Genomic DNA, 26,812 nt, shown 5'->3' with positions numbered 1-26,812 from the left:
GCTGTTTCCCCTCCATGATTATAATAGATCCATATTCTGGAAAATTTGATGCTTATCTACATAGCAGCAATCTCCCTCCAGGAGGCACTTCTAGTCTGGCTGTTGTAACAAATGTGATTTCAGTTCTAAATATCATAAATTCACAACTCTGCTTTCAGATTTATACTCAATTGTGGTTACAATGTGAACCTCAAAGGACCTATAAGACTAAATGTTAAGACGGGGTACCGAAATGATTTCTTCAATGTTGTTAAATCGGTGTCCTTTCATTCCCATTTTCATGCACGGAAATAAGAAAAAGTTGCACCAAGCCATGTCAAGTGAGTAAGGTGCATGGGGCCATGGAACCATGCAATTTTTAGCCAAAAACTATGTAACAGGGATGGCTGTGTGTGCAGGTGCATTGTCATGGTGGAAGAACCAGTCTCATGTGTGCCACAAATCAGGTCTTTTTTGATGAACACTATTGCACAATTTTCTTAAAACTTCCAAATAAAATGTTTGATTGATGGTCTGACCTGGGGGAATAAACTCCAAATGAACTATTCCTGTGGCATGAAAAAATTGTTTTGTTGTGTGATTTGACTTGACGACATTTTTTTTAGGACAGGGTGATGATGATGTCTCCCATTGGCTTGACTGTTGCTTAGTTTCTGGGTTGTAACTATACCACCATAACTCATTACCACTAATGACCTTTGACAGAAAATCTAGGTCAATTTCAAGCTGTTGTTTCAAAGCATGACACGTTTCAACTCGATGTTCCTTATGATTGTCAGTCAGAACCCGAGGAACAAAGTTGGCAGCAATCCTTTTCATTCCCAAATCTTCCATTAAAATTCACTGAACCGAGGTTCAAGATACCCACTGATCTCTTGCAGTTGATCTGTCAGCAGTCTGTGAGCACAAGATCTCATGTTTTTTCAATGTTTTTGTCAATTTGGGCAGTTGACGGACATCCAGAACAAGGTTGTCATCAATTGACATGTCACCATTTTTAAATTGTGTAAACCACTTGTACACTTGAGTTTTTCTATTAGTGTCAACTTTTTAAGCTTCTTTCAACATTAAAACAGTGTCAGAAACATTTTTACTGATTGGAAACCAAAATTTCACAGCTGCACATTGTTCACTTAAAGTTACAATTGTAATAGACAAAACAAGAACAAAACAGCACTAGCAAAAAAAATCACTGCAGATGAACAGAGCAAGTCAGGTCAACAACACAGGCAGCACTGAAATGGCAATGATTTTAGTCATTCCTTATTCTAGGGGGCTCTTTATACAGCAGTTCTTACGGTATTGGTGGCTCCATGCCGTATGTACTGTGATGCAAATGCATTTCTCGGCAAACTCCACGCCACCCAAGGAGTACCTCAGGCAAATACAATACAAATAAATATTTGTGCAACACATGCCATAATATGTATAAAACTACATCCCTGTGCATGATCTGAGTCATACTCTGTGACATGACACTAATAAACAACACACTTGTTCATTTATAGATGACAAGGGCACAGAAAACTTTGCATATCTGACTCTTCAGGGAAGACAGTCCCCTTGTAAGCTGACATTTGCTTCCATCCATGTTCAATAGCCATTTTTAATACTCCATTCTGAATCAGTTTTTTAAATTTTATTTCAGTTTCTTGAATTCTGTTCTGCATTTTTGATGGAGGTTGTCTTTTTGATACTTCTCGTATTGTGTCACAGTTAATAAAACTGATATCTTGTTGATCTGTCCTATATTATCTGTTTATTTGTATTACTTCTGTATATAGAACTTCTTTTCTGTTCTTTATTTTTCACAGTACTACTCAAATTGTAATCGGATGTATTCAGCCCCAATGCGCACTGTAACAGTGCGTGATGCTCTTTCTGATCTTCCAGAAATTCCAAACGGGCATGATAAATGTGAAATTCATTACAAGAAAAGACCACTGACACATTTCCAGCGTTTGGTATGTTTTGTTAGTTATGAAAAGAAAATGTATAGAATATTTTATGAGTTGTAATTACCTTTTACTACATTCTGTAATTTTTTTTCTGCATTACTTGTAAGGTCCGTGGCAATGAGAAACAGAAGGTGCAATTTTGTCATATGATGATGTTGCGAGATCACATCTGCAAGAAGTTGAACCCTCTAAATGAAGCACGTGTTGCAAATATCCCTAAAAATGCAGGAGCTGACTGGAGGGATTTGCCGAATATTTCCATGCGGCTTTGTGATGGCTCTTACCTGAAGGAACTGTAAGATGCACAGCTATTTCACATTGTTACATTCTGCCTATTTATTTAATGTCACATTTTTACATTTTAACTTACATACTTCAAGCTTTATTTTCAGTAATCAACTGTAGGTTGCAGTTATGCTGATGTAACTAATTTAGTTCTAATTGCAAAGAATTAAGGAATTATGTATTAGGTTGACGCATAATGTTCATAACATTTTAGTTTTGTATGTTGGTATTCTGGTTGCAATGGGTTTATTTATGGATTGTCCTTTTTCATTTGTAGTTCACTGTCGTTATAAGAGTTTTCGTATTGTCATTTTGTCACTTGGGGATAAGTGGCGATGTTGACACTAGAAAATGGAGAGCTGACTGCAGCAATCAAAACATTTCCCTCATATTCTTCTGTTTGAGTTCAATAGAGAGGTGAAAGCAGCAGAGGCAGCCAGAAACACTTGGTGCATGCATGGGGATAATGCCACTGGTCAGAGCATGACAAGAAAATAGTTCTCTTATTTTAAGGAGGATTGTTTTTGAGATGAGTGACTTTCCTGAAAACTGATTCCAAGGTTTTTTTTTTTTTTTGACGAAAATATTTTAATGAAAAACCTCAACATGATTTTTTTATTTATTGTCTACAGTAAAGAGTCACACAACTATTGTGATATGCTTGAAGTTCTCTTTCTTTTATCAATGAAAATATGTATTTTCTTCAGGAAAATGCCAAACATGCTAAATACCATAAAGGTATCAGCAAAAATGAGGTAAATACCAATGAAAGAAATCTCAAGCAAATAATGAAAACTCCAGGATGAAATAATGACAATATTATGAGGAGGACAGATTGCTACTCACTGTATATTGGAGATGTTGAGTCACAGGCAGGCAGAACAAAAAGACTACTAAACACATAAGCTTTCTGCCAGATTTCCTCCTTCCAAAATACACACACACACACACACACGCACATACATACACATACACACTCATGCAAACACAGCTAAATACACATGACCACAGTCTCTGGCTGCTGTTTGTCATGCCTGTCTGTGACTCAACATCTCTGCTATATGGTGAGCAGCAATCTATCTTTCACACAGTTATTAGTTTTTTTTCCAATGATAAAAATTTTAGATATGTTTTGTAGGTACACTGTCCTGTGATTAAATTATTTTTAATTCTTAGTTTCATTTTCTAGAGCACAAAGCAATTTAAATTGATTTAGTGTTCAAAAAATGTGCTATTAGCTACATTCAAATATAGCAGCATCTGTAGCAGATCCACATTCTTTTCAGCTGACAAGTTGTTTTTACATTGTTGTGATGGTAAAACAAAGTTGTTTATTATGTCAGTGGTAATTCCTTTCATGAAAATCTTGTAGGTGCTCTGCTCTTCAAGTTCACTAAACATTGTTCTTGCCTTGATGACAATTGACTCAAACTAAATTTTGAAATATTTATTGTTGTTGTGTTAATATGTATATCAGCTGCTTTTTTAAAATAAAAGAAGTCCTCAGGCTGGAGCGTAGCAACCAAAAATGGATTTTCAGGTGTTACATTTCTCATACATTTTCAAGGACCTTAGGTGCTTAACACTCTGACAGTCTTCCAGTCTCTTACGTTTTCCAGTCTGGGTAAAATCCCTGCCACTCGCTGCAAACAATTACAAAGCTTTGTGCCACTCGGCCCACTTTAGCCTCACCAGTGGGCCAGCACATACTGCTCAGTCTATCTTTCTGGTCTTATATGCTCAACTAAAAATGATCGTAGCACTTAGCCTGCTTTTTAGGTTGTTGGCAATGGCACTTACCTTGGTTTTCCAGGTCTAACTACATTGCTGAGTGAAGACTCACATCAAACCCAAGAAGAATTGGCACGATTTGTGGGAGTGACATAGCAAACCATTTCAAAACATCTCAAGGCTATGGGCATGATTCAGAAAGAAGGAACTTAGGTCCTGTGTGAGCTGAAACCAAGAGACGTTGAACGGCGTTTGTGTGTTTGTCAACAGTTGATTCAGAGGCAAAAACAGAAGGGATTCCTGAATCGTATTGTGACCAGGGATGAAAAATGGGTTCATTACAATAACCCTAAATGCAAAAAATCATGGGGATATCCCAGCCATGCTTCCATGTCAACAGCCAAACTGAATATTCACGGCTGCAGGATCATGCTCTGCATTTGGTGGGACCAGCTCGGCGTCATGTACTATGAGGTGTTAAAACGAAGTGGAACAATCACTGGTGCTTGTTATCGAATGCAATTAATGCATTTGAGCAGAGCATTAAAAGCCAAATGGCCACAATACAGCGAGAGGCAAGATAAAGTGATTTTGCAGCATGACAACACTCGACCCCACATTGCAAAGGAGGACAAAACATACTTGGAAATGTTAAAATGGGAAGTCCTACCCAACCCGTCATATTCTACAGACATTGCTCCCTCTGACTATCACTTGTTTAGGTCAATGGTGCATGGCCTGGCTGACCAACACTTCCGATCTCATGAAGAAGTTACAAATTGGATCGATTTGTGGATCCCTTCAAGAGATGAACAATTTTTTCGACACGGGATTCATATACTGCCCGAAAGATGGGAGAAAGTACTGGCCAGTGATGGAAAATCACATGTATAACAAATTTGTTTCATTAAAGCCTCAAATGTTGGGGAAAAACGGCAGAAGCAAAGTTGTACACCTTGTAGGATTTACGACACGCAAGAGTGAAAAACTTTGTATAATGTTTTTGAATGCTACTGTACCTCGCAAATAGGGAATTTGTGATATTGTACTGTGCAGTGGAAAGATCAATTTGATTTATATAATGAGACATTGTGTGTGTGTGTGTGTGTGTGTGTGTGTGTGTGTGTGTGTGTGTGTGAGCGCGTGCGCGCGCGCGCCCCCGTGCGCATATGAAAAATAAAAATAATAAAATTGATTAATAAGTAGTTTATTAAGCTTTAGTCCAAAATATTCCTTTTACTTGCAGCATGTATACCAACTATGACCCAAAAAGTGGACAGATGCGTGGTGTTTGTCCTTGTGCTGAAGGCAAGGAATGTGATCCTGCATACAAGCAGAATAACACACTCATCCCTTGGTCTTATGTTCACACTGCCTATGACCACAACAACTGGCGAGGGAGGTTTGGCCGTGTAAACTGGAATGGTTTCTTCAGCACAATAACAACAAATCCAGATCCATCAGGAATACAGGTATTACACACATTTTGAACTTCAGTAAACATTTTATTTGGTTTAATTGTTTGTGTGCTTAGATTGATATTTTTTCATTATTCATAACCATAAAAATCAACATAGATGGTATTTTTGCTCTGTCAAGTTAGTTCAAGATGGTCAATTGCAACAGTTTTCAAGTTCCCATTAAGCTTTTGGTACAGAAATAAAAAGCATTGAAATCCAGTCAAAATTCATTGAAATAATACTAGAATTTTTAATAAGTGTGCAAAATGTGTTCATATGCCATACTCAGGATATTATGTGACGTTTCATGGAGAAGATAATTAATGTAAACCTGGTATAAATGTACAGAATCAGATGTACAGGGCTGGTGATCTAACTAGTCATCCATCTGCTGCAACTATCAATCTATTTAGAGAGAATTCAGATTCTTAAGTGATGTCATTCTCAGTTTTTAGCTGTAACTGTTTTCATTACACTATTGCAGTTTCGGCTTATGTACCATTATCAGTTACATGCAAAGAAATAATACAATGTACTAAGAAGAAATTATATAAAAATAACAGTTTGTAAAATGATATATAACTAATTTAGGAATGTAGATAACAACTCATCAAATTCCAGAGGGATTAAGTAGCTGTCAGGCACACAAGAAAGGCTGAAAACTTTGCTAGCTTTCAGATGAGCTTGAGCACACACACACACACACACACACACACACACACACACACACACACAAGCAGCTACATTATGCTGGTTAAATACACAGTACTAGGACTGCAGTTCTCCAGCCATCAGAGCCCATTCACTTCACCTGGCCCTCCTCTGTCCAACATGTGACCTCCTTCAACTGTGACCACCACCCCTCTTAAAGTGGCATTCTACACCCACCCATTCCATCCCTGTGCCACTTCCACTCCCAACCCCTTGCCACATCAGTCGAGGATATCGTTGTGGAAGACCCACTTACTCAGCTCATTCTATTCCTCTTGCATCACAGGCCTATCCTGTTGCATAAGAGGCAAGGCCACCTCTGAAAGGAGCAATGCCATACCCCATCAATTGAAAAAGTTATGAGACTGGGTTAATAAAAAAGAAAAGAAATGTTGAGATGATGGTTTTAATGCTTCATGTCTTCTACATTGTCTGCCCACACTTCCCTACAATGCACAGAACGTATATACAACTATGAGAAACAGTCAGAAAAGGCCTTCTTTGTGATCTTGCTCAGTTCTCCCATCAAATTGGCTTGAATGTTGGTTATGTCATCAGAGCATTAATCATTCATGTGAATTTCTGCACTATATTGTTTTGTGCCTGGATCATGCCGATAACACTATCTTTTAAATGATTATGGAAAATCTCATATAAAGATGTGAAACAAATACTAACAAAGAGATAGAGGGGCTGGCCAGTACTTACATCAGCTCAGTACAGCTGATAGATACAGAAAACAGAACAGAAAATTTTTATCCTAGCTTTCAGAACTTTGTTCCTTCATCAAGGAGGAGAGAGGGAAAAAAGGGGAAGAAGGGAGAGTGGATTCAGTTACTCACAACTCAGGTTACAAAGCAACAGGGGAAAGGTAAACAGGGAGGGTAGCAAAGATGGAGGCATGGGTGTCAGAGGGAAGCCAAAGATATTCTGCTGTAAGTACTGTGCCAGCTTCAAACCAAAGAGCATGCATACAGAAGCAAAGAGGTATATAGTATGCCAACCTCTTCATGGGCCGCATGGAAGAGCTTTCCTGAAGACCCAACAGCTGCCTCCCCTGGCCTGGTATAGGTTTATAGATGACACCTTTGTGGTCTGGACTCATGGTGAAGAAACACTCTTTAATTTCCTCCATAACCTCAACTCCTTTTCGAATCTGAATTTCACCTGGTCCTTCTCCAAAACCCAAGCCACCTTCCTGGGTGTTGACCTTCATCTTGTTGAAGCTCACATACACACCTCTGTCCACATCAAACCCACAAACAAACAACAGTACCTTCACTTTGATAGCTGCCATCCATTTCACATCAAACGCTCCCTTCCCTGCAGCCTAGGTATTCGTGGCAAACTTATCTGCTCCAGTGACAAATCCCTCAACAATTACACGAATAACCTGACCAGTGCTTTCCTCTCTCGCAACTATCCTGCAGACCTTGTCCACAAATGTATCTCCCGAGCAATACATTCCTCTGCGTCCAACAACAATGTTCCTACCCCCAGACCACACAGAAGCATCCCCCTTGTCACCCAGTATTACCCTGGCCTCGAATACATCAAAAAATTACTCCGCCAGGGATATGACTTTCTCAAGTCAAGTCCTGAAATGAGATCATTCCTTGACAATATTCTCCCACACCACCCAGAGTGGTGTTTTGTCGCCCCCCCCCCCCCACCCAACCTCCATAAAGTCCTTGTCAAACCCTACAATATTCCCAGACCACCTTCTCTACCCAGTGGTTCCTACCCCTGTAACCAACCCTGCTGCAAAACCTGCCCCCCCCCCCCCCCCCCGACAACCACATACCCCAGCCTCGCTACGGGTAAAACATACACAATTCAAGCCAGGGCCACAATGTCATTTATTAGCTGACATGCCTGCAATGCACAGCTTTTTACATTGGCATGACGACAACTAAACTGGCTGAGCGCATGAACGGGCACAGACAAACTGTCTGCCTAGGAGATGTCCAATATCCAGTAGCACAGCATGCCCTCCAGCACGATTCTAGGGACCTAGGAACGTGCTACACTGTACGTGCCATTTGGCTTCTCCCACCCAACACCAGTCCCTCAGAACTGCGGAGATGGGAACTTGCACATCAACACATCCCGCCATCCCCCTGGACTGAACCTACGTTAACCAACGTCACTCCCATTTACTCTTCAGTCTTCTCCTCTTTCCCTTTCCTCTTTAGCGATTCATGCATCTTTTCATCCTACATAGTTGTGTTTATCTTTATACTATATACCTCTTTACCTCTTTGGTTTGAAGCTGGCACAGTACTTACAGTAGAATATCTTTGGCTTCCCTCTGCCACCCATGCCCCCTTCTTTGCTACCCTCCCTGTTTACCTTTCCCCTGTTGCTTCATAACCTGGATTGTGAGTAATTGAATCCACTTCCCCTTTTTCCCCTCTCTCGTCCCTGACAAAGAAACCAAGTTCCGAAAGCTAGGATAAAAATTTTCTGTTCTTTTTTGTGTATCTATCGGCTGTACTGAGCTGAGGTAAGTACTGACCAGCCCCTCTATCTGTTAGTATTTGTAACACTGTGTTTTGTCACCTGTGATCATTTTTCTTCCAGAAAATGCGCTGTCTAGTCACATTAATGTGACCACTTTTCAAATGCCTGAATAACCACATTTTGCAGTGTGGACCACTGCGAGACAAGCAGTATGAGAGTCAGTGAGGTTCTGAAAGCACCGACAGCAATACGGAGCCGTGCTGACTCCACTGCTGTGGCCAGCTGTGATAGGTTTCTCGGTTGAGGATCTGTAGTGCAAACGGCCCACTCTAGGTAGTCCCACAGTTTCTTGACCGAGTTATAATCTGCTGAGTTTGGTGGCGAGAGGAGTACAGTAAACTCATCCTGATGCTCTTCAAAACGTGCACATACACTGCGAGCTGTTTGACATGTTGCATTGTCCTGCTGAAAGTTGCCATTGTGCTGAGAAAAAATGAACAGCATGTAGGGATGGATGTGATCACCAGTGATAGATGCATGCTTCTGTTGATCCATTGTGCCTTTCAGAATGACAAGATCATGCAGGAAATGCCACAAGTAGTAGACATGCGACTGTACTGTGTCAACAATGTTCTGTCACAAATCACAAAAGAGAAATGTCTGCGCAAATTTGTCCCACGTACCTTGACTGCTGGACCCGCCAGGGTAGCCGAGAGCGCTAGTGCACTGCTTCCTGGACTCGGGTAGGCGCGCCGGCCCCGGATCGAATCCGCCCGGTGGATTAACGATGAGGGCCGGTATGCCGGCCAGCCTGGATGTGCTTTTCAGGCTGTTTCCCACATCCCGCTAGGTGAATACTGGGCCGGTCCCCAAGTTCCACCTCAGTTAAACGACTCACAGACATTTGAAAAACGTTCGCACTATTTCATGACTTACACTAGACACAGGCAGCTGAGGTACAGTACTTCCATCCCGGGGAGTTCGGGGTGGCGGCAGGAAGGGCATATGGCCACCCCCTGCAATTAACACTGCCAAATCTGTCATAACAGAGCTGACCCCGCATTGGACCAGGACAAAGGCCCGAGAAAGAAATAAAGAAAGAAAGTACCTTGACTGCTGAGCAAAAACAGTGGTATGTAGACACCTGCCATGATCTGATTGAAATACAAAATGCAGACAATGACCTGGTCCAATCACATTACTCTAACCATCGCCTAAGTTTGACGTTACTGTGCAGTAACCACTCATCAATGGCAGGTAGCAGCACTACCAGTGGAGGCTACGCAAAGCGTATCAGCAGACATGGAAAATGTGGAAACAGAATGATTTATCCGACATCAAAAGGCACAATAATTGACTTTCGGGTCTAGGGTGGGGCTAAGTTTGTAAACTCTTCATGTATCACTGTGGTTAAAGTATACTGTGCATGGAAAAATGGCCACCATCCAAAACTGGTACTGAGAAAACCAGTGCACGATGGGCCATACAGGAAAGGCATGAACGATGGCTGTGGAGATGTGTACGGGTGATCAGGTATGTAACTATTGACCAATTGACTGCCCAGATGAACTGAGGGGCTACCAACACTGTCTCCTCACAGAACGTTCAGCAAACATAGCTGCATATAGGCCTTCGCAGCAGGTGCCCGATTCATGCACCTATGATGACTGCTGTTCATTGGTGATGAAAGTTGGAATTGCACATCAGTGATGCAACTGGATGTCCACTGAATGGTGACAGGTGACTATTTCAGATGAATCATGTTTTATGCTCCATTAGACAGGTGGCTGCTGACATGTAAAGAGTGAAACGTCTGAAAGCAAACATCCTGTAACACTTGTTGGAAGGATCCAGGCTGGAGGATGGAGCGCATCATGTCCCCTGATATGCCTCCACTGGTAGTGCTGCTACCTGCCATTGATGAGTGGTTATTGCACATTAATGTCAAACTTAGGTGGTGGTTAGAGTAATGTGACTGTACCAGGTAATTGTCTGCATTTTGCATTCCAATAAGGTCATGGCAGGTGTCTACATATCACTGTTTTTGTTCAACAGTCAAGGTACGAGGGGCGTTTGAAAAGTACGTGCAAAAATAAAAACTACTTACATGAGCGGGGTAAACCTTTTTTATTTTTCCATATAGTCTCCTTTTAGACTTACACACTTCATCCAACACTGTTCTAATTTGTTGATCCCTTCCAAATAATAGGAATTGTCCAAGTCTGCAAAATAGCTATTAGTTGCTGCAATCACCTCCTCGTTTGAATAAAATCTTTGTCCCACCAGCCATTTCTTCAAATTGGGGGAACAAATAGTAGTCCGAGGGAGCCAAGTCTGGAGAATAGGAGGGGAGGGGGGGGGGGGGGGGGGGGATGCGAAATGAGTTGGAATCCTATTTCCATTAATTTTGTGACAACAACTACTGAGGTGTGTGCTGGTGCATTGTTGTGATGGAAAAGGACTTTTTTGAGGTCCAATCACCGGCGTTTTTGTTGCAGTTCTGTTCTCAAATAGGCCAATAACAATCAATAATATGCACCTGTAATAGTTTTACTGCTTTCCAGATAGTCAATGAGGATTATCCCTTGCGAATCCCAAAAGACAGTTGCCATAACCTTTCCGGCCGAAGGATTGGTCTTTGCCTTTTTTGGTGCAGATTCTCCCTGTTTTCTCAATGTTTAGATTGTTCTTTGGTCTCAGGTGTATAGTAATGTATCCATGTTTCATCCACAGTGACAAAATGATGCGTAAAGTCCTTTGGATTCTTCCTGAAGAGCTGCAAACCATCCTTGCAACACTTCACATGATTCCATTTTTGCTCAAGCTTGAGCAATCGTGGAATCCATCTTGCGGATAGCTTTCTCATGTCCAAATGTTTATGCAAAATATTATGTACCCATTCATTCGAGATGCCTACAGCACTAGCAATCTCATGCACCTTAACTCTTCTGTCATCCATCACCATATCATGGATTTTATCAATGATTTCTGGAGTCGTAACCTCCACAGGACATCCAGAATGTTCAGCATAACTTGTGCCCATATGGCCACTCCGAAAATCTTGAAACCACTTATAAACTGTTCTAATCAAAGGTGCAGAGTCACTGTAATGTTTATCAAGTTTCTCTTTAGTATCCTGAGGTATAAAGTAATGTTTAATCACCACACGAAATTCTTTTTCGTCCATTTTTTGACAGTCACTCAACTTCCTTGATTCACATGAATGCCAAACACAAAGAAATACACCAATATGGCTGAAACTTGGTGTGTGTTCTTTCCAAAGATGCTACTGACTAAACATGGCCTTGATATGCGCTGGTGGTGCCATCTCTCAGACTTTGTACAGACTTTTCAAACACCCCTTGTACATGGAATTTGCGCAGACATTTCTCTTTTGTGATTTGTGACAGAACATTGTTGACACAGTAAGGTTGCATGTTCACTACTTAACACTGCCTGATCACAACTGACTGGTTGAATGCACTTATGTTGTCTGCAGTTGTTAGTTGAACCTGCCACCATAGTTACTGCGCTAATTTTTGTACACACCAAGAATAAAATCAATCCTAAAACTTTTTGAATGGACAGCGTATACCTGTTCCACTGAAATTTCTGCACAGTGTTTTTCGTGTGCATGACCTCCAACTAGCTGTCAACCTGAACGAATGGCTACTGCCAAACTGTGACCTAGAGCAGAGTTGACCACCCACTGACAGAAAATGCAGCTAAGCATAACATGCTCCAATTCAATGGCTCATTCACAACCTGTGCCATTTGGATAATTCTCCACAGTACCGGCTTTTATGAACTATGCAACACCAATGGGAATTATTCTTGAAGCACATCCTTTACTCCCACAATACTCCTTTCTCAGTCTCTGCTAACTCACTGCAATGTTTTGATAGGAAAGGAGAGGAAGTTTGTCTGAGGGAAGGTCTAAAACGTAATGTGTATAAAAGTGAAATATTTAATATTTTGAGACTTACTCCAATTTTGTACAGAAGGAACCTAGCTGTGTTGGTAATGAAAAATGTAATTTAGTTGGAAAATATTAAAGGAATGAAGATTGTCTGAGTTTGGGTAGTAGAAATAGTAGCTGTCTAAGAGACAAAGGTGACATGAGATAAAAGTTATAGGAAGTTTCAGATTCCTAAGTACTCAGAATGTAATTCCACCAATATCGTTATTAAGACAAAACTGGAAATTTATAGAACTTTGCAGAGGTGTTTATTAGGGAGAAACTACTGAAAGATTAAACTTTGTATTTTATTTCAAACTCATTTTTATCATTCTCAACATCAGTATGAGGTATGACCCTTACCCCATTAACTGTTAAGCCCCTTTTATACAATTATTTTTTTTGTCTCAGTTGATTACTCAAAACCAATGTGTCAACTGCAATACCCATGGCACTTTATTTCCTTACCAAGTCTCATCTGTGTTGAGTGGTCATTTTCTTTCACACATCAGCACCAAAATTGCCGGTGTAGTGAAAGCTATCTACTGTGGAGTTTGGCATGTGAATGGAGAAAGTGAGGTTATGAAGGATTATGCTTTTTACAGAAAAATCAACCATAGTAACAAAATGTGGGAAAGAGCTGTGAAAATAGAAGTTATTAATGACCAAAGAAGAATTGCTAATGGAATTTCATGTCAGAGGTCGTTTGGTAAATTCTTCACATTCCTGAGAACTGAAGAGTGGGAAAAGTATCATCCAAACATTTCAGAACATGCACATTTATTTGCTTGAGAAAATATATGCTTGCCAACACATCAGACAATATGTAAAATGCTTTGCTTTATCCTTTGTATCTCAATTTCTTGCTAAGTGCCAAACAACAACAAAATTATTTTTCTTGTCCAATAATTTTGACTTTTCACTATTGAAATACCTTTCATTAAAACATGTTTATCTATTTATTTTCTTATTTATGTATAGTGTAGTTTTTTCCTTGTAAAATATAAATAGTTTTTGCTTTCAGATGTTTCATCTTTCTTGTAGGAGAACACTAGTAGAAAAAAATACCAGGACATTGTGTAACTTTTCAGTGTGCCACAAAAAGAACACAATAAAGCTTGAGAAGACGCAAAATCACAAAATCCATTTCTGTAATAGGACTGAACTCTACCAGAATAGGTTATAACTCCCAGTGTTAGCAGATGCTTCCTAAGTCCCTTGTCTCTGCACAAGCGCAGGATGCAGCATATTCAGAAATGTGGAACTCCACATTCAGCACATACACACTTGCATCATGGTTGGTTGCTCATTTGTACACAAGTACAAAAGGTGCACACACTTCAAGTAGTTGATTTAGACCAATAAGTCACTCATGTAAAACCACCTTTATGAACAAGTTAACTTGTAATGCCCCGTCGTCCCCCAGGTGATGGGGACTTGTTTAAGCATGACCCCTTGGTTTTCCTAAAGCACTGTTGACATGTTTATGTATACTGTACCACTAACTTCACATGGCTGTTGACAAGTTACTTCATACCATGGTGAATAAAAAGGTTTTGAGTATTTATCGTATAACATATGTGCCTCTTTGCGTGCTATAATTTGCAAAAGATGTTTTGATATCTTGAACTGTTTATGAAATAATAAAGTTGTTATGACCACATGATTCCCAATTCACAGGGGCAGAAATGGGTGCATCAACTGTCTGTCAAATATAAAAATCAATAATTAGAAAGATAAATTACATATTGTTCTACTCTCAATTTTAAATAATATTTAATTTGATGCAGTACAGTAACTATGATGTACGAGTATAATGAAAAGAAATTCAGTCCTTTTTTTGAGTGAAACTATCAGACTAAAAGATGGGCAAAAATCAAATGTTTTTGGCAAATAATTTTCTTAAAATTGAATGATAAGTATTTCATAGCAGCCAGCAAGTACTTATGGACAGAACTGGGCACACTGCATGCAATTGTCCATCACGTATAAAAATCAATAATTTGAGAATGGACTGAGATATCATTTTGCTCAGTTTTTAGTAAAATTTTGATATCTTATTTAGGTTTTATACATTGAAGTGTATGAGATAAAATCAACCATACACAAAGTTAATGCACTGTACTTCTACATCTGCAAACTCTTTAAAGTAGTGTACATGTTTTACTTAACTTGCTGCAGTGCAGTAACTATGTGGAATAATCAAAAGAAATTGAGTCCTTTATTGAGCAAAGATATTGGACTGTAATATGCACAAAACTCAAATTTTTTCGGTGAATAGTTTTCTTAAAATCAGATAAGTATCTCATCGTGGCCAGAACATCACGACTCATCACAGGTATTGGTATTTAGTAAGCAGTGCCACCACAACAGAGCTGCACTCAGCTTGTAATGCAGAGAGCACACCTATAGCATTGAAAGGGTTGTGAGCAGAACTACGCTCCCTAATTGTTTGTGGTATGGAAGCAAACAACCTTGAAATGTCCTATTTAGGAATTTTTTTGCCATTCATGAAATATATGCTGGATAAACACTTCATGAAGATTGGTGGCTGGAGGCTGCTAAGAACATACACTGTCAGGAAAAAAAAATTAGTACTCCCTTTTAGAGGTTTCCAATTCACTCAAGATTTATTGTTGCAACAGTATGTATTATGGAGTGCATGAAATCATTTACAGATCAATAGTACAAGTGGTTCTGAGATACCAGATATCAGCCCCTGCTGAAACATCCATATGAGTGCTTCTTCATGTCATCCACAATGATCACTCAACATCTGACATTGCTCCCGCCTTCCCCCACCTCCCTTATATGCCCTACCATGGCTGGTGAAAACACTAAACATGAACAACAGTAATGCAATGTGGTGGCCACTCTGTCAGAGAGAGATGCAGCTCTAATCACCTACACGACAGCTGATGGTGTCAACATGTGTGAAGTTACAGTGACATCTGATCGTGTCTTGCAGTTGCTTCCTTGCCTGTCAGGCAGATTTTTTACAAGCTTGAGTCCCATGTCCAGTAGTCTGTAAAAATGTACATTCCCTTGTTATTTTCACTCTTGGTGGATCAAGTTATTGGAGTAATATCAATAAAATCTCAATATTTCCTTAAATTGATGGAAAACAAATTTTTGTGCAATATGCCAGGTGTAGATGTATGAAACCATAATTTCCCTATACATGGTACTAGCCGTCAGTGTAGGGCCCGTGAGACCACATTTGCAGTGGCATCTGCTTCCTGCAATGGCTGATAATGAATGTCAACACACAGTAACCCAAGTTCCATACACTGGTATCTGTTTCAAAACTGTAAACATGTCGAGTTTTGTGCCTACGAACAATGATCTGTGGACAGCTTTGATTTTCTGTTATCATTTGAAAGAAACTGGTGCAGAATTGTATCGAGTGCTTCGAAGCTTTCGGTGAACGTGCTCTTGGGAAAGCACAATGTTTCAAGTGGTTCAAACAATTCAAAAGAGCCGATTTTGATGCAAGAATTGATGAGCGTGGGAAACAACTAAAAAGTTCAAATACAATGAATTGCAAGCTTTATTGGATGGAGGTGATACTCTAACTGAACAGGAAGTTGTGGAACAATTGAATGTGATGCAGAAAGCTGTTTCTCTTCACCGGAGAGGTGGGAGAAATATATAAATAGCAATGGAGATTATTTTGAATAAAATATCGTTTATCAGTTTCAAACAACAGGTGTGTAATTATTGCAACAAAATTCTGGTTTCATACTTCTACACCTGGTAAAATAGGAGGCTCTTTTATATGTCATTTACTCTAACACAAAGCTGTCGTTAGCCAAAAATTATTTTGAACATCATGGTGCTTTACTAGGCATTATCCTGTTACCGTCCTACAGTTTTTGAACTGCAAGTTATAGGGGGATATGACATCTTGGGATTGAAGCTCTTTTCTTCTGTGTTTGCTTTAACAATCCAAAAAATAAAAATAAAGGGATATGACAGTTTAACGAGAACTCTGAACCGCGGTTCACCTTGGCATTTTTCACATCAACAAACATTTCAGAGGTGAAAGCAGTGATAAGAGACACATTGAAATCCTAGTACTGACCAGCAACGAAAACTGAGACTTCTGGACTCATATTGTGGCACTAGCCACTGAGTCATATTTACAGTTGCTCTTACAATGCTAAAACTCCATGTAGTCTGATATACACACACGAGAAAGGAGCTGGGGATACCACCAATATCAAGTGAAGGCTCCTTTTACCTGCCATAGTGCAGCAACTCTATGTGGCATGGACTAAACAAGTTGTTGGAAGTCCCATGCTGAAAGTCTGAGCCATGTTGCCTCTACAGCTGTGCATAATTGTGAAAGTGTAGCCGGAGCAGTATTTTATGCACAAACTGACCTCTTGATTATGTCCCAAAAGTGAGATTCATGTCAGGTGATCTGGGTTGCCAAATCATTGCTTGAACTGTCCAGAATGTTCTTCAAACCAATCACAATGATTGTGGCCCAGTGACATGGTGGATTGTCATGCATAAAAATTTCATCATTGTTTGGGAACACTGAAGGAGAGGCGCCACAGGTGATGATGTACTGTTAGCAGGGGCACTCTCATTGGCCATTTGCTGCCATAACCCAGTAATGTCTAATTTTGCTGCACTGTCCTAAAGGATAATTTGTCATATGTCCCACATTGACTTCTCTATACAGGGTATTACAAAAAGGTACGGCCAAACTTTCAGGAAACATTCCTCACACACAAATAAAGAAAAGATGTTATGTGGACATGTGTCCAGAAATGCTTAATTTCCATGTTAGAGCTCATTTTAGTTTCATCAGTATGTACTGTACTTCCTCGATTCACCGCCAGTTGGCCCAACTGAAGGAAGGTAATGTTGACTTTGGTGTTTATGTTGACATGCGACTCATTGCTCTACAGTACTAGCATCAAGCACATCAGTATGTAGCATCAACAGGTTAGTGTTCATCACGAACGTGGTTTTGCAGTCAGTGCAATGTTTACAAATGCGGAGTTGGCACATGCCCATTTGATGTATGGATTAGCACGGGGCAATAGCTGCAGCACGGTATGTTTGTATCGAGACAGATTTCCAGAACGAAGATGTCCTGATAGGAAGCAACTGATCGGCGTCTTAGGGAGCACGTAACATTCCAGCCTATGACTCGTGACTGGGGAAGACCTAGAATGACGAGGACACCTGCAATGGATGAGGCAATTCTTCGTGCAGTTGACGATAACCCTAATGTCAGTGTCAGAGAAGTTGCTGCTGTACAAGGTAACGTTGACTACGTAGCTGTATGGAGAGTGCTACGGGAGAACCAGTTGTTTCCATACCATGTACAGCGTGTGCAGTCACTATCAGCAGCTGGTTGGCCTCCACAGGTACACTTCTGCGAATGGTTCATCCAACAATGTGTCAATCCTCATTTCAGTGCAAATGTTCTCTTTACGGATGAGGCTTCATTCCAACGTGATCAAATTGTAAATTTTCACAATCAACATGTGTGGGCTGACGAAAATCCACACGCAATTGTGCAATCACGTCATCAACACAGATTTTCTGTGAACGTTTGGGCAGGCATTGTTGGTGATGTCTTGATTGGGCCCCGTGTTCTTCCACCTACGCTCAATGGAGTATGTTATCATGATTTCATACGAGATACTCTACATGTGCTGCTAGAACATGTAACTTTAAAAGTACAACTCAACATGTGGTTCATGCACGATGGAGCTCCTGCACATTTCAGTCGAAGTGTTCGTACGCTTCTCAACAACAGATTCGATGACCGATGGATTGGTAGAGGCGGACCACTTCCATGGCCTCCACGCTCTCCTGACCTCAACTCTCTTGACTTTCATTTATGGGGGCATTTGAAAGCTCTTGTCTACATAACCCCGGTACCAAATGTAGAGACTCTTCATGCTTGTATTGTGGACGACTGTGATACAATACGCCATTCTCCAGGGCTGCATCAGCGCATCAAGGATTCCATGCAACGGAGGGTGGATGCATGTATCCTTGCTAACGGAGGACATTTTGAACATTTCCTGTAACAAAGTGTCTGAAGTGTGTGTGTGTGTGTGTTTCTATTCCATGATTAATGTGATTTGAAGAGAAGTAATAAAATCTCTAACATGGAAAGTAAGCGTTTCCAGACACATGTCCACATGACATATTTTCTTTCTTTGTGTGTGAGGAATGTTTCCTGAAAGATTGGCTGTACCTTTTTGTAACACCCTGTATTTTCACACAATGTTGCTTGTTTGTCATCTGAAAACTCTACACAAATGTCGCTACTCTTAGTCATTAAGTGATAATCGTCGGCCATTACGTTGTCTGTATTTAGAGGTGATGCCTGAAATTTAGTTTTCTAAGCACACTTTTGACACTGTGGATCTCTGAGCATTGAGTTCTTTAATGATTTCCAATATGGAATGTCCCATACATCCAGCTCCAACTACCATTCCTCATTCAGAGTTTGTTAAGTCACTTCGTGTGGCCATAATCATGTTGGAAACTATTTCACATGAATCACCTTAGTACTTTGAAAACAAGATGGCGCCGATAGGAAAGTGTAGTGACGCTTCTCTCCCGCTAAAAAGGCGAGAAATGAACAGTTCTTCGTGTAGAGAATGTAAAAAGCGTGTAGTGAAGGGTATTCTGTGTATCAAATGCAACTTCTGGTTACATGAAAAGTGCGCGAAAGTAAATCTAAAGTTCGTCAGCAATGATTTTCCGTGCACATGTCACGGTTGTTTACATGACGAAACGGCCGATCTTGTAAGTGCAGTTGATACAAAAAACGAAATTATAAAATCACTACGAAGTGACACTGAGGCATTAAAAACCGAACTTTCAACCATCAAGAAAGAAAACAATACATTAATACAAGAAAAGAAGTCCTGTGTGTGTAAAAGCCATCAAACGGAAAAGCAAGAAGATCGCGAAAATACGAGTGACCGATCGTACTTTAAAAACAACATTTCAAGTGGTCCCGTTGATGTCTCGGTAAGCTCAGTAAGCCAAAAACTGGAAGATAAATATAAATGGAAGGTGGCGACATACAGCAAAAGGAAAAACAAGGCGACAGATACGCAACAAAAGGAAAATGACTTTTTAATAATTGGTGATTCGCTGCTGAAGAATATCGCTGTCTCCAATTGCAAGATTGACGTACGACCTGGTATTAGAACGCATCAACTCGGTAAACATTTTAAAAATATGGTAAATGCAAGACAAGATACTACAGAACCAGATTCTGAAACCAGACATAACTATAATGGGGTGTTTATACATGTTGGAACGAATTCGTTAAGGAGCAGCAGTGAGGGAGAAATGGCAAGCGAAACAAGAAACATGATTCGTGCTGCAAGAAATATGTATGCAGGATCTCGTCTGATACTTAGTTCGAATCATAAACAGAAGGTCGGTGAGTGAAAAATATATCGCCAAAATAAACTGTGCTCTTAAAGAACAATGTGATCGTCTTGGGGCAATTTTTATAGACCCAAACGAATTCCTATGTGAAAACTCACTAGCGAAGGATGGCTTGCATTTAAATAGATTGGGGTCTGTAATGTTCAGCTGAATGTTTGCAGATGTCTGCAAAATTATTAGATGCAAGGGAAACTAATATGACCTGAAGGGGGTGAAAAATCATACACTCCAGCTGGAAAAGAAAAATATAAGCACCACACAAAAAAAGACGATACTAAAGAATTTGCCCCAGAATACAGCTCACAACATGTAAATCAACAAAAGAAAAATTACATAAAAGTACTTCATCAAAATATTCAATACTTTGGTAACAAAAAATTAGAAGCAGAAGTACTCCTGAGTGAAGTAAGACCAGACATATTATGCATAAGTGAACATGGACTAACTGAAAATAAAATACATAATGTGGCAATAAAAGACTACAAACTAGCTAGTTACTTCTGCAGATCTAAATATAAGGGTGGTGGCGTTTGTATATATATTAAAACAGGTACTCTATCAAAGAATGTAAACAGTGAAGCTGCTATATGTCCCATAGCTAGAGAAAAAGACTTTGAAGTTACTGGTATAGTGGCAGAGGATTTTAGAGTGTTTTGTGTGTACAGGTCACCATGTGGTAATATTAGCATCTTTCTAAAAAAATTGATAGCTTATTGAGAATGAATATGAAGAGAAATCTTATTATATGTGGAGACTTCAACATTGACATGGGAAAAGACACAAAAATAAGACAGGATTTTGAAGAATTGTTAATACAGCATAACATGAAAGTGACAATAACTGCACCAACAAGAGTGACTTCACAAAGTGAGGCAATTATTGACAACATACTTACTAATATAAGTAACCATGAGTCACATGTAGTTCAGACAGAAATGTCTGATCATCATGGACAACTAATCAGCTTTTGCAGAAGTAATGACACACTATCAGAACCAAAACAAACCACCAAAGAAATTAGGATCATCAGTGAACAAAATATCAACATCTTTAGAACAATGTTAAAGTAAGGAAACCTGGAATGAAACCCTACAGGCCCAGAGTGTAAATGAAAAATATGATGCATTTATTTCAACAATTAAGTACCATTTTAATGTAGCATTTCCCAAAGTAAAGAGACAAGAAAGGCAGCAAGATCAAACACAGTGGGTTACCAGTGAAATACTACAACAGCGAAGGAAGCTTCAGGACGTGAGATGGATGGGCGAAGCTGAAAAATATAAAATGTTAAAAAAGAAGTATAGAAAAACAATAAGAGAAGCGAAAGCAAGAGCAATTGACACCACTATAGTGAACTCAAAAAGCAAGGCAAAGGCAGCTTGGAACGCAATCAATGCTGAAAGAAAGGAAAAAGATGGGTCAAACAAAGAAGAAGGTATTAGGTCAATTAAAATAGACAACACAGTGGTCACAGATGGTATGGAAATAGCAAACATACTGAATAATAACTATATCAGTGTAGTAGAAAACCTAAAATTGGAAAGAAATAGTAAAAAGCAGAAGGGTATTAAGGTACCAAAAAGATCATGCAGTACTATGTTCTAAAGACCAGTCACGGAAGATGAATTGCGGAAAACTATACAGAAACTGGAGTCCAAGAAATCAGCTGGTGATGATGAAATATCAAATCATGTAATAAAGCTGGTATGTGAGGAGATAATAACACCACTGCTGAACATAGCAAACTGTTCTTTCAGAGATGCAATTTTTCCAGAAAACTGAAGATAACGAAGGTAGTGCCAGTGTACAAGAAAGGGTGTAAGGATGATCCCAACAACTACAGACCAGTTTCACTGATATCAGGTTTCTCAAAAATCCTAGAAATGCTTATGTATACCAGATTAGTTAACTATTTGGACAAACATAACATTCTCATGCCCTCACAACATAGTTTCAGAAAGGGTAAATCTACAGAATCAGCAATTGTCAGTCTAACAGAATACATTTTACAGTCCTTAGATGAGAAAAAGGTTGTCTCTGCAATGTTTCTGGATCTTTCAAAGGCATTTGACACCATTGACCATGAAATGCTGATACAAAAATTAAGCAACTATGGCATTCGGGGGCAACCAGGGGAATGGATAAAATCATACTTGTGCAACCGCGAGCACTATGTATCATTAGGAAACTCGTACCAATCAGAAACCAAATCCATCAAACATGGAGTGCCACAGGGTTCCGTAATGGGGCCATTCTTATTTAACGTGTTTGTTAATGATATAGGTGTTGAGGAGGAAGAAAAGAAAATATTGTATGCTGATGACATGAGACAGGGTTGTAGCCTCTCCCCGATGTTATTCAATCTGTATATTGAGCAAGCAGTAAAGGAAACAAAAGAAAAATTTGGAGTAGGTATTAAAATTCATGGAGAAGAAGTAAAAACTTAAGAGGTTCGCCGATGACATTGTAATTCTGTCAGAGACAGCAAAGGAAGAGCAGCTGGACGAAATGGAGAGTGTCTTGAAAGGGCGATATAAGATGAACATCAACAAAAGCAAAACGAGAATAATGGAATGTAGTCGTATTAAATCGGGTCATGCTGCGGGAATTAGATTAGGGAATGAGACGCTTAAAGTAGTAAACGAGTTTTGCTATTTAGGAAGTAAAATAACTGATGATGGTCGAAGTAGAGAGGATATAAAATGTAGACTGGCAATGGCAAGGAAATTGTTTCTGAAGAAGAGAAATTTGTTAACATCGAGTATAGATTTAAGTGTCAGGAAGTCGTTTCTGAAAGTATTTGTATGGAGTGTAGCCATGTATGGAAGTGAAACATGGACGATAACCAGTTTGGACAAGAAGAGAATAGAAGCTTTCGAAATGTGGTGCTACAGAAGAATGCTGAAGATCAGGTGGGTAGATCACATAACTAATGAGGAGGTATTGAATAGGATTGGGGAGAAGAGAAGTTTGTGGCACAACTTGACTAGAAGAAGGGATCAGTTGGTAGGACATGTTTTGAGGCATCAAGGGATCACAAATTTAGCATTGGAGGGCAGCGTGGAGGGTAAAAATCGTAGAGGGAGACCAAGAGATGAATACACTAAGCAGATTCAGAAGGATGTAGGTTGCAGTAGGTACTGGGAGATGAAGAAGCTTGCACAGGATAGAGTAGCATGGAGAGCTGCATCAAACCAGTCTCAGGACTGAAGACCACAACAACAACAACACGATGACATGACAATACTAAATAGTGACCAAAATATGAAACAGAAAAAGAGCATACATATCTGCAAATGTCACAGCTCACTGGCTGTTGGAAAATGAACTGGTTATAAATCTAAAAAAGACTACGTATGCAGTGTTTAAAAACAAGGAAAAGGCTGTAGACATGGATTTAGAGGTTGATGGAACAAGGCTGGAAGAAGCAGAATCTGCTAGATTCTTAGGTATTCTTGTGGATAATGAACTGAAATGGAAAAAACATATTAATAATGTCTGTAAGAAACTGAGCTCTGTCATATTCTTAATGATGCAGCTATCACAGTATTCAGACAAGAACCTTCTGTGTACAGTGTATCATGGAGTTTTCGAACCATACTTACAGTATGGAGTGACTGTGTGGGGAAACTCAAACAAACAAGAGACAAAACGAGTGTTCACATTACAAAAAAAAAGCAATTAGGACCATTTTAAGAAGAAAGACCTCTGAAACGTGCAGAAACTGTTTCAAGAATTTAGGTATCTTAACTTTTTCATCATTGTATATATACAAAACAATAATGTACATCACAAAAGGTAGTGAGGACTGGATTACAAATGCTAGTGTACACACCAACAATACAAGAAAGAAGAATGAAGTACAGAGCATACCCCACCGACTGGCAATGCTAGAAAAAGGACCCCAGTACTCTAGTATCAGACTACTAAGAAGTCTGCCCCAAAACCTGCAAGATAGTGTACTTCACAATGACTTTCCAAAGAAACTTAAAGACTATCTCATTGAAAAAGAGTTTTACAGTGTCGCAGAATACTTATGCCATTAAATTTGTATATATTGTTACTCATTATCTGTGATGTAAAAATGTAAGCTAAAGGTGTAGAAAAATAAGTGATAAAGAATGTTAATACTTTAACACGTCCTATATTACACGTACATTTACTGTACACAATGTAATCTTATAGGATCAAATAAAATTCAATTCAATTCAATTCAGCTTCACCAGTGCACTTCCCTTGTATACCTAGTGTCCGTGATACTACAGCCATCTGTATATGTGCATATCATTATCCCTTGACTTTGATCACCTCAGTTTAAACAAGGAAGTGGCTATATGTATAAGTTATTTTTTTTAAATTTCTGGGCATTATTTGATTTTTGTTTTATATCTGTATCACCCCATATTATGGAAATGGAAGAGGATGTAGATGAAGACGAAATGGGAGATAAGATACTGCGTTAAGAGTTTGACAGAGCACTGAAAGACCTGAGTCGAAACAAGGCCCCGGGAGTAGACAACATTCCATTAGAACTACTGATGGCCTTGGGAGAGCCAGTCATGACAAAACTCTACCATCTGGTGAGCAAGATGTATGAGACAGGCGAAATACCCACAGACTTCAAGAAGAATATAATAATTCCAATCCCAAAGAAAGCAGGTGTTGACAGATGTGAAAATTACCGAACTATCAGTTTAATAAGTCACAGCTGCAAAATACTAATGCGAATTCTTTACAGACGAATGGAAAAACTGGTAGAAGCGGACCTCGGGGAAGATCAGTTTGGATTCCGTAGAAATGTTGGAACACGTGAGGCAATACTAACCTTACGACTTATCTTAGAAGAAAGATTAAGAAAAGGCAAACCTACGTTTCCAGCATTTGTAGACTTAGAGAAAGCTTTTGACAACGTTAACTGGAATACCCTCTTTCAAATTCTGAAGGTGGCAGGGGTAAAATACAAGGAGCGAAAGGCTATTTACAATTTGTACAGAAACCAGATGGCAGTTATAAGAGTCGAGGGGCATGAAAGGGAAGCAGTGGTTGGGAAAGGAGTGAGACAGGGTTGTAGCCTCTCCCCGATGTTATTCAATCTGTATATTGAGCAAGCAGTAAAGGAAACAAAAGAAAAATTTGGAGTAGGTATTAAAATTCATGGAGAAGAAGTAAAAACTTTGAGGTTCACCGATGACATTGTAATTCTGTCAGAGACAGCAAAGGACTTGGAAGAGCAGTTGAACGGAATGGACAGTGTCTTGAAAGGAGGATATAAGATGAACATCAACAAAAGCAAAACGAAGATAATGGAATGTAGTCGAATTAAGTCGGGTGATGCTGAGGGAATTAGATTAGGAAATGAGACACTTAAAGTAGTAAAGGAGTTTTGCTATTTGGGGAGCAAAATAACTGATGATGGTTGAAGTAGAGAGGATATAAAATGTGGAGTGGCAATGGCACGGAAAGCATTTCTGAAGAAGAGAAATTTGATAACATCGAGTATTGATTTAAGTTCCAGGAAGTCGTTTCTTAAAGTATTTGTATGGAGTGTAGCCATGTATGGAAGTGAAACATGGACGATAAATATTTTAGACAAGAAGAGAACAGAAGCTTTCGAAATGTGGTACTACAGAAGAATGCTGAAGATTAGATTGTTAGATCACATAACTAATGAGGAGGTATTGAATAGGATTGGGGAGAAGTTTGTGGCACAACTTGACTAGAAGAAGGGATCAGTTGGTGGGACATGTTTTGAGGCATCAAGGGATCACAAATTTAGCATTGGAGGGCAACATGGAGGGTAAAAATCATAGAGGGAGACCAAGAGATGAATACACTAAGCAGATTCAGAAGGATGTAGGTTGCAGTAGGTACTGGGAGATGAAGAAGCTTGCACAGGATAGAGTAGCATGGAGAGCTGCATCAAACCAGTCTCAGGACTGAAGACGACAACAACAACATCTGTATCACCTGTATATCAACTCCAGGCTGAACCTCCAGCAAGAATGCTAGCTCTTTTGAAGTATTTATCTGTTATGTTGTGTAGGTTAAGCTATTGTTGCTTCACATGCATGATTCAAAACAATATTTCATGTTCAGTACCTATCATCATCACAACATAGATCAAATATTGTCCTATCATGCAATTAAACTCGTCTATTGCACATTAACAATTTTCAGGGTCGAGTTCTTCATCCAAAACAGTCAAGAATAATGAGTGTTAGAGAATTTGCAAGAGTGCAGGGCTTCCCTGACAATTTTATTTTCTGTGGATCAATGGCAGATAAGTACCGTCAGGTAAGAAGCTAATGAAAGTTCCAATGTGTGTGTGTGTGTGTGTGTGTGTGTGTGTGTGTGTGTGTGTGTGTCTGAATGCATGGGTGCGTGCTCATGGTTTGAAGCATATACTTTTGTATTTCAGGTTGGAAATGCTGTCCCACCACCACTGAGTGCTGCTGTTGGCCATGAAATAGCAAAATGCTTGGTAATTCACACAGCAAGACAGTGCAGTGAATGAACAAGAATATTATAAATTTAATTACTTTTCTACTTTAGGTGTGACAGTGATAATAAAACACTATGCCATTAAAGATGACACAAGATAGACCAGACAAGGATTTGCAAAGGAACTGTCAATGCAGTTTTCAAGTGTAAAACTGCAGCGTTTATGTAAACCATTAAGAAAGGAAGATGATATTACACATTTATAGAAGGTGTGAACAGTAAGGTGTACTTTCTTTCCTTCCTGAATATTTCAAAGTTTTCATTTTGTGTCTCTCAGAACTCTGGTAAAAGCTTCAATCTCA

The 26,812-nt window shown here is 39.4% G+C and overlaps 1 protein-coding gene across 1 annotated transcript in view; it reads left to right on the top strand.

Annotated features, from left to right (window-relative positions):
• LOC126214886 (DNA (cytosine-5)-methyltransferase 1-like) overlaps nt 1–26,531 on the top strand; it is a 116,989-nt gene extending 90,458 nt beyond the window's left edge. Inside the window, exons 13-17 of the mRNA XM_049941531.1 lie at nt 1,815–1,964; nt 2,066–2,253; nt 5,221–5,446; nt 26,187–26,303; nt 26,428–26,531. Of these exons, the coding sequence (XP_049797488.1) occupies nt 1,815–1,964; nt 2,066–2,253; nt 5,221–5,446; nt 26,187–26,303; nt 26,428–26,523 (777 nt within the window). The 3' untranslated portion in view covers nt 26,524–26,531. The remainder of the gene's footprint in view (nt 1–1,814; nt 1,965–2,065; nt 2,254–5,220; nt 5,447–26,186; nt 26,304–26,427) is intronic.
• The last annotated feature ends 281 nt before the right edge of the window (nt 26,532–26,812 follow it).

Source organism: Schistocerca nitens, chromosome 12 (genome assembly GCF_023898315.1).
Source record: "Schistocerca nitens isolate TAMUIC-IGC-003100 chromosome 12, iqSchNite1.1, whole genome shotgun sequence".
Taxonomy (NCBI): Eukaryota; Metazoa; Arthropoda; class Insecta; order Orthoptera; family Acrididae; genus Schistocerca; species Schistocerca nitens.
This window is presented reverse-complemented; position numbering and strand designations above follow the sequence as displayed.